Below are 12,616 nucleotides of genomic sequence, written 5' to 3'. Positions count from 1 at the left end.
ATCGAAAAAAGAAAAAAATAATGAAGTGACTTTAACAATTTTAAAAAATAATATATGCCCATATTATATATATGCACATACATATAATCATTTTGAACATCTCAATGAACTACAAGGATAGTCTAAGCTAAGATAGTTAAAATTTCCTATAGTGATTCAAGAAATAAAAAAAATTCACTAATAATTGAAATCAAATTGAAAATTTCCATAAAAATGTAATCAAATTACCTCTTAACAAGATCCCAGAAAAGGTTACACATTAAAACATTCAAGGAACAGTTTACCTGGTATAATAACACCCTCTTATCGAAATAGTTACTGAATTCCTCTTACTTGGCCTTGAATTACATGCTAAGTTCAAAAATGCAAGCAAAAAAAATACCCCCTGCCCTCATGGCTCATGCAATCCAGTTCTAGAATATAGATTAGTAGAATTGTATAGTGGGATTGCAGCTGGTGAAGATTCTGGGAAAGTTCTTTCTTCCTAGACCTTATAATCATTCAATTAAAATATTTCTAATATTAAATCATCTTTGCTTTTCTGGATTAATGCTCACCCTGTTTTCTTCCTTAAATGAAACTAACACCTTCAGATGAAAAAGAGCAGTACTCATCTAAAATAACAGGTAGGACCAGGCACGGTGGCTCATACCTGTAATCCCAGCATTTTGGGAAGCCAAGACAAGAGAATTGCTTGAGCCTAAGGAGTTCAGGACCAGCCATGGCAACACAGTGAGGCCTCGTCTCTCAAAAAAAAAAAAAAAAAAAATTAGCTGGGTGTGGTGAAGCACCTGTAGTTCCAGCTACTCAGAAAGCTGAGGTGGGAGGATTGCTTGAGCCCAGCAGCTCAAGCTATAAGCTATAAGCCCAGCAGCTTATAGCTTATAAGCTATAAGCCCAGCAGCTTATAGCTTATAAGCTATAAGCCCAGCAGCTTATAGCATCACTGCACTCCAGCCTGGGTAACACAGCGAGACCCTATCTCAAAAAAAAAAAAAAAAAAAGCATGTAGTTACAAACACTAATAAAATGAAAGTTTTAATAGTTTGCTATTTTATTTATGACTTTGACAAATCATAAAATATCATTACAAACACAATTTTAGCTATATAAGGTTTGGGTTGGATCTACCGAGAGATACAAGGATGGATGGACATAAGGATAGAAGGCAGGCAGGGAGGTTGGGAACAATCAACAGAGTGAAAAGCAATCTACAGAATGGGAGAGAATATTTGCAAACCATACATCTGATAAGATACTAAGCAATTAGTATCCAGAATATATAATGAACTATTAATACAACTCAACAGCAAAAAATTAAATAATTTTTAAAATGCACAAAGAATTTGAAAAGACATTTCTCCGAATAAGATATATAAATGTCCAAACATATGAAAGATGCTCAACATTACTCATCACCAGGGAAATGCAAATCAAAACCGCAATCAGGTATCACCTCACACCCACTCAGAAGACCACTATTAAACACACACACTCAGAGAAAAGTGTTGGTGAGGATGTGGACAAATTGTTCAGTGCTAGTGGGAATGTAAAATGATGTAGCCACTATGAAAAACAGTATGAAGTTCCATCAAAAACTTAAAAATAGAATCACCATATGATGCAACAATCGCACTTCTGGCTACATATCCAAAATAATTGAAAGCAGAATCTTGAAGAGATATGTGCTCACCAGTGTTCACTGTATTATTCACAACAGCCAAGAAGTCAAAGACCTAAATGTCCACTGATGGATTAATGGATAAACAAAATGTGGTATATACATACAATGAAATATTATTCTATTTTAAGAAAGGAAATCCTGCCATATGCTAAAACATGGACAAACCTTGAAGACGTTATGTTAAGTGAAATAACAAAAAGATAATCCATGATTTTACTAAATGAGGTAGCTAAAGTAGTCAAACTCTTAGAAAGTAAAATGGTGGTTGCCAGAGGATAGGGCAAAATGAAGAGTTGCTCTTCAATGGTCATAGAGTTTCAATTTTGCAAGATAAAAAAAGTTCTAGAGATCTACTGCACAACAAGGCGCGTATTGCACTATACACTTAAAAATGGTTACGATAGTAAATGTCATGTTATGTGTTTCTTACCACAATAAAGACAAAAAACATAAGTATGAAATAAAATTTGAAAAGATTTAAATGTATTTTATATCATCTTATGCTATTATCTATGTATACCTCATCTAAATGTAAAAAGAAGTTGTGTGTTCTGTGTAATAGTTGTTTACAAAGTTTTAGAAGTCATGTATAGATTACTGCTTTCATACAACTAGTGATCCAAGTTTTAAATCTTCTTACCTCATATGTTATCTTCAGACTTGACTGTAGTAAAATAGGAGTAAAGTTGGGATGAACTTCTGCAGTGAGCCAAAGACGAAAGGTATCTTTAGGTTGAAGAGTATTCAATTCCTTGTTTACAAAACCAATGATAAAAATTTACTTAAATACATACGAAAATTTCTCTTTTACCATTACATTATCAGTAACTATTTTTAATTAAAACTTTTGTGACATTCTGATATATTTCTTAATGCTCTGGTTATATTTCCTTTAAATTTTTATCTTTTCTATTACTAGCTCAGTGTAATGAATAAGAATGTCCATCTAAAGTCATGTTGACTGGGTTGAAATTCATACTTTGCCACTAATCTGCTATGTGACCTTGGTCTCTTTGACTTATTCCATCTCTAAACAAGGATAATAGTACCTATCACGTAGAATTGTGTAAGACACTAAAACAGTGCCTGATACATAGTAAGTTCAAAGTGTTAGCTATAATTGCTATGCCTAAACTACCAGCCTTCTTAAGGTCTTTAGATTCTCAATGCTTTAATTCATGCTTCTACAGAGTTATATAATGATATTAATTCCCTTATTTACAATTTTTAGTAGCACCTTATGGCCTATAATATAAATTCAAAACTTAACCATACAAATTCATCTGCCCATGCTTCTCATACCGTGGGCTTTAGTCATTTATCCAGACTCTTACGACTATTTTTACTCATCATATTTCCTCTGCCTATTATTCTCTTTGTAATCTGACAAATTATTACTTATCTGTCAAAATATAATTTAAATACTATGTCTTAGGGGAATATCTTCTCCAACTCTTCACTACCACAATCCCAAGCAGATTTAATGACCCATGTCATTTTGTAAATTTTTCCCATAGTATTCCTCATCCCACAATATAGTTATTAATGTGATCTGTCTCTTCTAAATTAAGTTCCCAGAGAGCAGGTACAAATTCTGTAGGTAACCAGAACCTGGCAGAATTTCTGGCTTTTTCTTGTACTCAGCAAGTATCTGTAAATTTAATAAATGAATAAAAAAATGACAGAAGAAATTTTGATAGCTCTGAAAGAGAATGAAGTCTAAAAATTATTTTAATATAATTGATGTTTAACACTAACATTCATTTAATATCATGTGAAATGTAGAGTTAAGATGACAAAAAAATGACAAAAGAATGACCGTAAAAACATTGTGCTTGCTTAAAATTATAAAGGATAAAATGTATTTACACCTCATAACCTTAAAATGTAAAGTTTATATAAAACTTTGCTTTGGATTAGCAAATCTAAAAAAATTTTAAAGGTGAAAGAAACAATACATTGTGATATGGTTGGATTTACAGCTGGATATAGTTGGACTTACAATAAATTTATATCCAATCAATCCATCCAAACTAATAGGAAAGCAAATAATAATCAGTTATTTAAAAAATTATATAATATTATGTACTGTTTCTACGAGTTCTAATTAAGATGTACTTTCAAGATAATAATTGTAATTATATTTTACATAGATTAGTAGCTATCAATCAACTGTTTGACACAGCAGTACAAGTATTCGCCAGTCTTTTTTATATATCTTAAAACCTACATGATTTATCAGGCTAGGCGCGATGGCTCACGCCTGCAATCCCAGCACTTTGGGAAGCTGAGGCAGGTGGATCCCTTGAGGCCAGGAGTTCGAGACCAGCCTGGCCAACATGGCAAAACCCTGTCTCTAATAAAAATACAAAAATCAGCCAGGCATGGTGATGCATGCCTGTTATCACAGCTACTTGGGAGGCTGAGGCACGAGAATCATTTGAACTTGGGAGGTGGAGGTTGCAGTGAGCCAAAATTGTGCCACTGCACTCCAGCGTGGGTAATAGAGCAAGATTCTGTCTCAATAAAACCCCAAAACAAAACATATATGATTTATCGGACATAAATTTTATATTTTTACACATTAGTAATTTTTACAGAAAGCCATAATAGAATTACATGAATATTCATAGTCCAAAATCTGTATCTTCTCTTGATTACAAGTAATGAATCATGAATCATCATGGTCCATCAACTCATTCACTCACTCATTAACTTACTCATCAAAAATTTATTGACTCTCTATTTGTGGAAGTGTGTAGTTGCCAATTAATTAGGACTGCAGAGATTTTTAATACCTCACACCTAGGGCAGGACTTCCCTCAATTTACTCTATTCTGTTTGCTTCTATTCTATATACTACTGCCAGAAAAAATAAATTAATTAATTACTAACTTCTCTGTTAAGGACCTCCTTTGGCTAAGTCCCAGGACAAAAATTCCAAAATGTTCTGCATGGTTCTCATGGTATTCCATAACCTAGCTCTTTCCTAGTCATCTAACTCAATTTCTCCATGCTTCCCCGCCTGGCCTGTCTAGTACTATCAAGGACATCTCTTCATTCCTTGTACTAGGAGTGGACATCCCCAACACTATCTCTACTTGTGCTGATGGAATTAAAATCATGATATCCTTTCTTTGCCTATACTTAGCAAAATCCTATTTGACTTTCAAGGAATATCTCTTCAGAATCATCTTTAACTACCCAAGACCCTACTCATCTTTCTTAAATAAGCACTAGAATAAAATCTAGGTTTGCATGTAAAGCCTATCCAGTGACTTGTCCTGTCTTAAGATTATTTTTCTCCTGAGTCCATTTGAGATAAATGAAACGTTTGCTTCAGTTTATTCTCTAGCTTCCTTAGCACCTATGAAGTTAGGCAGTTCCCTCTGACACCCCACTATGTCTCTTCTCCCAATACAGATCAACAGAATAAGAGCAAAAAAAGAAACTCATGGTATAAATATGTCTTCTAAGCTACCCTGTCAATCTTCATTAAAAATGTCTTGGCTTCTCTTATATGCCTTAAAAAAAAGATTTTTATAGACTTCCTATTAATATCTTATTTTGCAGAATTGTACATATTTATGAAATATTTAAATTTAAAATTTCTCAAATATTACTTTTTAAATCATCATAAATAATGCATGACATTTTAATACTGATGTCCCTTGGAGATTACTAAGTTGAGTACAATAGACATTATTTGTACTACATTTATCTGAATCTACCTTTTCTAGAACTGGCAGCCAAGATACCACAAGATGTAAGTTCTTCAAACAGAGCCAGTCTCCATTGTGGGCACATTCTTTTAGCATTTGAATTGCTAAATCAGCTTGACCTTGACCCATGGCAACCTGCAAAAGCAAAAAAACAAACAAAATTTAAAAAACAGATCTGCTAACATGTTGTAATATAACAGTATGAGATTCAATAATAGTAATCCCTAAACCTTTCTAACTGGCTTTAATAATAAATTTGGAAGAAGAATCAAACTAATACCAGAAATTAATCTTCGTTAAATAATTAAAAGCTTATATGAATAGTTTAATCTTCCTACCAAAATCACTAGTAACAGGTAAAATCTGTAGAGCTCCCCTTCCTAAGATCCCTCACTGATAACTGAATATTGACCTAATGTATAAACTAATCTACTGTAACTATGATTGACTAGAACTCTCTAGACTTAGTGCAAAACCTGCACACCTGAGTCTAACAGCGCTGCTATTTTGCTATCTTTCATTTATATTTTTCTTTGTAGAATTTTTACTTTTCAATTTTTGGTTGCTATGAAGTATTCAGTTGTTTAAAAAATCATTATTAATTATTTTCCCTGTGAAAAAGATGTATTCACTTGTTAAAAATTGAGGGTGAATTAATACATTTCATTTTCAAATTTACATGTAAATTGAAAAAAAGGCACCCTGAGCAAACAAAAGTTCCTACCTCAGGGGAAAAAAAATGGCATTACAATGAATACATTTTACTCAAAATTTTCTGTATTTCTTTCAGTTCAGGTAAACAAAGTGTAAATAAACATTACTGTGATTTATTATAAAAGCATCCAAGTAAAATTTTAAAAATAATTCTCAAAATGGTAGCAAATGTATGAATTTCCTATAGCTGCTTTAAAAAATTACAACAGATTTAGTGCCTTAAATTACCATCAAACTTCTGGCGGCCAGAAGTTTCACTGGTCTAAAATCAAGGGCCTGGGTTTGAAAACAAAGGTACTACTATAGGGCTATGTTCTTTCTAAAGGCTCTAAAAGATAATTCTTCCCTTGTTTTTTCCAGTTTCCGGAAGCCACCTACATTTCTTTCCTTATGGCCCGTTCCTCCATCTTCAAAGCCAGCAGCACAGCACCTTCTCACTTCTCTGACCTCTACTTACATCATCATATCTCCTACCTGCACTCTCGACTCACCTGCCTCCCTCTTATAAAAAATCTTTGAGATTTTATATTGGGTCCACCTGGCTAATCCAGGCTACTCATCCCATCTGAAGATCCTTAATTACATCAGCAAAGTTCCTTTTGCCATGGAAAATAACATATCCACAGTTCTGAGGATTAGGACATAGACATTTTGGGGGGCATTATTTGGCTTATCACAACAAAAAATGTCCATTTGACCAATATCAAGTGTGGGAACAGCAATAGCAAAAACAAAAACAGCGGGACAATATGTACTTACCTGGTGATAACACTCTCCGCTTCTTTCAGCATTAGCAAGTTCTTGAAGTTCCTGAGAAGGATCAGCACCCGGAGAAATAATTATCAAGATGGGTTCAATTTCCAGTGTCTCTTTGTATAAACGTTTGAGATTTAGAGGCAGTGGGGACACCTCTTTCAGTCCTAAAATATATATTTTAAAAATTAAAAATAAAAGCAGTACACATTATTAAAAAGTTTATTAAATCTAATTATATGATATATAATAGAGAATACCCAGGTAAGTTGTAATCTCATAATATATTAAAGTTTTTCTACTCTAAAATCATATACTAGTAATAGCCAACATCTGTTTTATGCTTAAGGTGCCGGGCATTTTTCTAAATGTTTTCCATGTATGATATCGTCTTCTTATTACAATGCTAGGAGGTAGGTACCTGATTACCACATTTAACATCTGTATTGTAAATTGAGACCACAATACAGACCTGTAGCTGTATTGTAAATTGAGACCACAATGCAAGAGAAGACTGAATCCAACCATCAATCTATATATCTCATCAGTACAATACGATTCATTAACTGATATGATAGCTGAGTGCCTACTCTGTGTCATGCATATGGGGAATGAGATTTCTCATGATCTGAGTAAATGATTTCACCGGCATGATATAGGCCAAAAAGTTATCTCTTATGCCCATGTGTTATGGGGAAAAAAAGTTGTATGGAGAGTGAAAAGAATGCTTAATTTAAGACAGAAGTACATAGCTGTCAGTTTATATTTGTTAGCCAAATGACTCTATGCAAATCATTAAAATGCACTGTGCCTCAGTTTCCTCAATGGCAAAAACAAGGATAAAGCAATCCACAGGTACTTTGGAAGCAAAATAAGTATAATAATTGTAACAAACTCCATTTATTCATCACCTACTAAATACTAAGCATTATACCACGTAGTTTATTTAAATGATATATAAACCATACAATGATCCTGAGAAACAAATATCACTATATTAATTTTATAGGTAAGAAAACTAATACTCAAAGAAATTGATTATCTTGCCAAAGGGCACCCAGCTGCCACCATTAACTATATTTAAACAATTCATCTGTGATTTTTCTGCTCTGTAGCCCTTCACAAACTATAAAGTCCTATTCAGATAAGATATTATAATTTTGCTATTATATTTAAATCTCTTCTGCTAAAACTTGAACGTTTCCATTATTAATGTATTTCATAAAGGCCAAACTGAAAAGGCTCATGTCAATTAATAATTTAAAATATACTTGTTTGAATTGAGCTAAGATGAGTGTTACACAGGAGTTTAAAAATAAAGGAAAAATTAGGAGAATGTAACTGAGTACATGGGCAAGAAGGGCTTCCATATATTCTCAAAAATAGAAGTGAATAGACAAGACTGCACCTCAGATATGGACATCCCTAAAGAATTAAGAATAGTAAACACTTTAAAATATAAATTCAATGTTATCATGATGGGTCAAAAGAGACAATTCTAGATAACCAATCTGAAAAGGTACATTTCACTCCTAAAGCAGCACCCTTGTCTATTCTTCACAACAGCAACCCATAATGCTAAGAATTTCCAAAGGCAGAAATATTCCTAATAACGGGTGAAATTTGCGCCAAGAGCCACTTAAAATTGATGAATTGCTTTTAGAGGCATATTTTATAAATTTTCTTTTTAACTAAGTTTAAATTGCTAACAACTATTCAATTGTTAGCAATTTAAATTTAGCAATAAAGAATTCTTATGTACTTGCAATGCAGTAAGAAATATTTCCATCAATTCAAGCATTCACTTATTTATTCATTAACTCAATAAACATCTAGGCCAATTAAATATATTGTCTGATTTAACAAAGTGTATCAAAAGTCTTAAAAATGTACATGGCCTTGATCAGTAATTAAAATTAGAATAATTTAAGAAACAATTCAGGATATGGATGCAGAAGCACGTACAAGGGCTTTTCATTGTAGCTGTTGATATTAGCTAAAAACTGGTAAAAAGAAACTGAGTTTCTAACAGGAGTCTGAGTAATTTCTGATAGCCATACATTGAAACTGAAGTTACAAACATGTCGAGGTAAAAGATAATTTACAGAAAAATCAGACTATTCAAGAGATTTGGCAATAATTCCATATTGTAATGTATACACTTCCATGTGCATAAAAAGAAAGCAAAGGCATAAATAGAAACGTTAACAATGATTAGTGCTAATGATGGAATACCAGGTGTTTCTCATTTTCTTTTCATGTCTATGCATTTTCTGATACTCCTGTAATTACTACGCATTATACAATAAAAATGTCAAAATATATATAAAATATTTTCATTTAAAATAACTACTTACTTAAGTGCGTTTTATTTGGAAAATATATGCCAATACAAAAACTGTCAAAAAAAGCTAAAATGCAGATTACCATTCCACTTGTTTATTTAACCAATGTACACTGTAAACTTCATGAGGGCAAGAATCATACTGAATCTTTTCACTACTTTATATCCAGAGCCTAGCAAATTCAATTATAACTTTTAATTTTAAAATCCCACAGGACATAAATATATGTCCATTAATTCATTTTACACAATATTTCAAAGCAATAAAACATTTTGAGCTGGAGAAAAAAATCATGAAAAATACCTTGCCATTTAATATAACACAGGTGGCATTCATGTTACTTGCAATTATATGTTAGCCATCCCGCCCACAAAACTCCAGCAAAATTTCTGTTGCACTTTAAGTGAATGGAGTATACTGGTTTTATCAATCCAAATAATTCTGATTCATGATACCATCAGAATCGTCAATATGAATCATTCAAAACTATTTAATATAGTTAGACAGCCAAAAATAATAATTGCACTGTGAATTATCATGTAAAACTATTTGGAAATCACTGGAACTTTATATTCTGACCATAATTTATAAAATAAATACAGCATTTCCTTCAAAAAGTAAGAATAGGACAAAGGAATAACTTAAACCTTTATTGTTTTTTATTTTATGCAAATACAATACTGAGATAATAAAAAAGAAAAAACTTGCAGTTTAAAAAGGAACAAATTGACTCCCGTACTTTGCAGGTACCTGAGTAAAGAAAGTGGCAAATTATCAAAACTATTATACGTAGTAAGTATAATAGATTCATTCTTTTTCATTCCTCTCATCCTCCACAACAAAGAGCTGATAAGTATCAGATGTATAAAATTACCTTTCTTTTATGAGAAAAAAATTGTAAAAATGTACCACAAACATCAATAAAAAGAGGAAAATCAACAGCCACTACCTAACACAATATATGTGAACCAATTAAATGGGAAACTGCACTTTAGTAATGGAACACTACTCAACCCTAGAAACAAGTAAAAAAGTCAAATATGTTGTGGTAGGCAGAATTCTAAAGAGATCTCTTTCAAGAATCCTAAGCCCTGGTTATTCAATCAAAAACTAAACTAAGTACTGCTGTGAAGGGACTTTGCAAATATAACTAAGGTCATGAACCTAAAAGTAAGAAGATTATCCTGTGTTATTCAGGTGGGCCAAGCTAATCAATTGACCCCTTAAAAGTGGAGTAGTTTCTCTAGTTAGAGTCAAAGAAGTGTAGCAGAAAACAGAAACAGGAGTGATATGAAGCATGCAAAGGAATCGATCTACTAATGCTGGCTTTAAGGATGGAGGAAGGCTAGATACCAACTGGCATCTAAAAGCTGAGAATGACACCAAAAGACAGAAAGAAAATGGGAACCTCACTCCTAAAACTGAATAGGGCTGAACCTGAATGAGTTTGGAAGTGGATTTTCCCCAGGGCTTCCAAAACTTGGAACAAAGAAACCTGGTGAGCCCGTCAGGTTTCTGACCGGCAGAAGATAACTGGGCATTGTTTAAACCTGATAAATTTCTAGCAGCAACAGAAAATGAATGCACATATCCTTATGTCTTTCTTTCTTTTAGACACAGACTTGATAAGACAGATTGAGCTATGAAAGCAGGGTGCATGGGATGGGATGATGCCATAAGAGAGGTACAGAACTGTAAAACTAGGAAAGATGCACAGTTCAAAAATAACTTTTGGATGAAGAACCTTTAAAAATTTCTGGTTCCTGTAGTTATTGTAGCACCGTATGGGGACATGTCTCTTTACATTTCCAATACCTCAATACACATAGTATAATATACTCCTCATGATAGTTTTTTTAAGTCAAAATTATATCAGAATTACAGAAGTAAGAATACTTGCATCTGGTCACTACCATTTCTAAAAAGTAATGTAGTAGATTTTGCCAGCACATAAGTCTTGCTTTGTAGAATCATATTAAACAGGCATTCCTAAAAGCTTTGAGGACTGCTATACTAATTTAAATATTCACATCAAAACTACTTTCATAAATACATCTTTTTAACTTACTATTTTAAGGTTTATAGATTATAAAAAGTTGCTAAAACTTAATAAAGATCTTTCCATATGAATGATGCTTGAGAAATTACATTTAAAATCAAAGCTCTAAAATTTGATTAAAAAGAGGGAAGTGCCTGTTGTTCTCTAGTAATATGAATTTTTAAAACTTATTCCTGAAATAAAAACTCCAATTTTACATTAAAACAATTTAATAAAGCTACCTGACCAAATACAAAGTCATACAGCCATACAATAGTAAACGTAATTTTTGCTTAGAAATAATATGATTTTAAAAGTATATTAAACTTTCAAAGCATCTGAATATATAAATAATATGAGGTTTTTAATTAATGCCATTAAACCTTAAATGTCATTTGACCTGGAGATGAAATAGTACCATAAGTATTTCAAAGAGTTGATAGGGAGTCAAACTATAAAATCAGTAAGAAAGGTTATGTGCAATGTGGCACAAAAACCGTATTATTAAAGACTAAATGGGTAGGAAAAAAAAACCTCTCTTAAGAACCTCTCTGAAAAGTGTCCTGTTTTATTTTAACATGCATTTGAGCCACAGGAACAGCAAGTGCAAAGGTTCTGATAGTCCAGAAACATACTTAGAGCAGTAAAAAAACAAGAAAAAGACTATTATGTTGGTAAAGAACTGAGCAAGGGTCAAGAGTGGTTAGGAGATAAGATCTGAGGGTAAGACCTTGTAGGACATTATAAGGATTCTGAAGAAGATGAGATGTCACATTCCATCAGAAGAGCTGGAGCAGAGAAGTGATATGATCTAATTTATATTTCAAAAGGCACTTAGCTGCTATGTTGAGGATAGATTTAAGTGGGGAAGGATAGAAGCCTGAATGGTAATAATCTCGCTTATATAAAAGTGGCTTAAACAAAGTGGTAGGAAGTCCTAAAGGTCTAAGAAGTGACTGGATTCTGGATATATACTCTGAAGATAGAGACAACAAATAAAAGGTATGGCAGTAATTGAGAGCTGACGATAGCTTGTATTAGGTTGGTACTAATAAAGCAAATAAAATGAATTCAGAATAAGTTTTAGGGTTGAAACCAAAAGAATTTGATAGTAGATTGAGTATAGAAAGAAAGAAAAGAGAGGAAAAAATTACATGAGCTGCATAATGACTTTTCAATCAATGATGGACCATGTATACCATGGTCGTTCCATAAGATTATAATGCTGTATTTTTACTGTATCTTTTCTATGTTTAGAGACACAAATACCTACCACTGTGTTACAATTGCCTATAGCATTCAGTACAGTAACATGCTGCAGAGGTTTGTAGCCTAAGAGCAATAGGTTATACTACACAGC

The 12,616-nt window shown here is 32.7% G+C and overlaps 1 protein-coding gene across 6 annotated transcripts in view; it reads right to left on the bottom strand.

Moving 5' to 3' along the window:
* DYNC2H1 (dynein cytoplasmic 2 heavy chain 1) overlaps positions 1–12,616 on the bottom strand; it is a 359,810-nt gene that overhangs the window by 167,060 nt on the left and 180,134 nt on the right. For all 6 annotated transcript variants that reach the window (XM_054438209.2, XM_063672124.1, XM_063672125.1 and 3 more), the window contains 3 exons: positions 6,880–7,040; positions 5,416–5,541; positions 2,325–2,435 (listed from right to left, as the gene is read on the bottom strand). In XM_054438209.2, coding sequence (XP_054294184.2) covers positions 2,325–2,435; positions 5,416–5,541; positions 6,880–7,040 — 398 coding nt within the window. The remainder of the gene's footprint in view (positions 1–2,324; positions 2,436–5,415; positions 5,542–6,879; positions 7,041–12,616) is intronic.

The sequence above is a fragment of the Pongo pygmaeus genome, chromosome 9 (genome assembly GCF_028885625.2).
Source record: "Pongo pygmaeus isolate AG05252 chromosome 9, NHGRI_mPonPyg2-v2.0_pri, whole genome shotgun sequence".
Classification (NCBI taxonomy): domain Eukaryota; kingdom Metazoa; phylum Chordata; class Mammalia; order Primates; family Hominidae; genus Pongo; species Pongo pygmaeus.
Note: the sequence above shows the minus strand (reverse complement) of the source record. Positions and strands in the feature narration are given on the sequence as shown.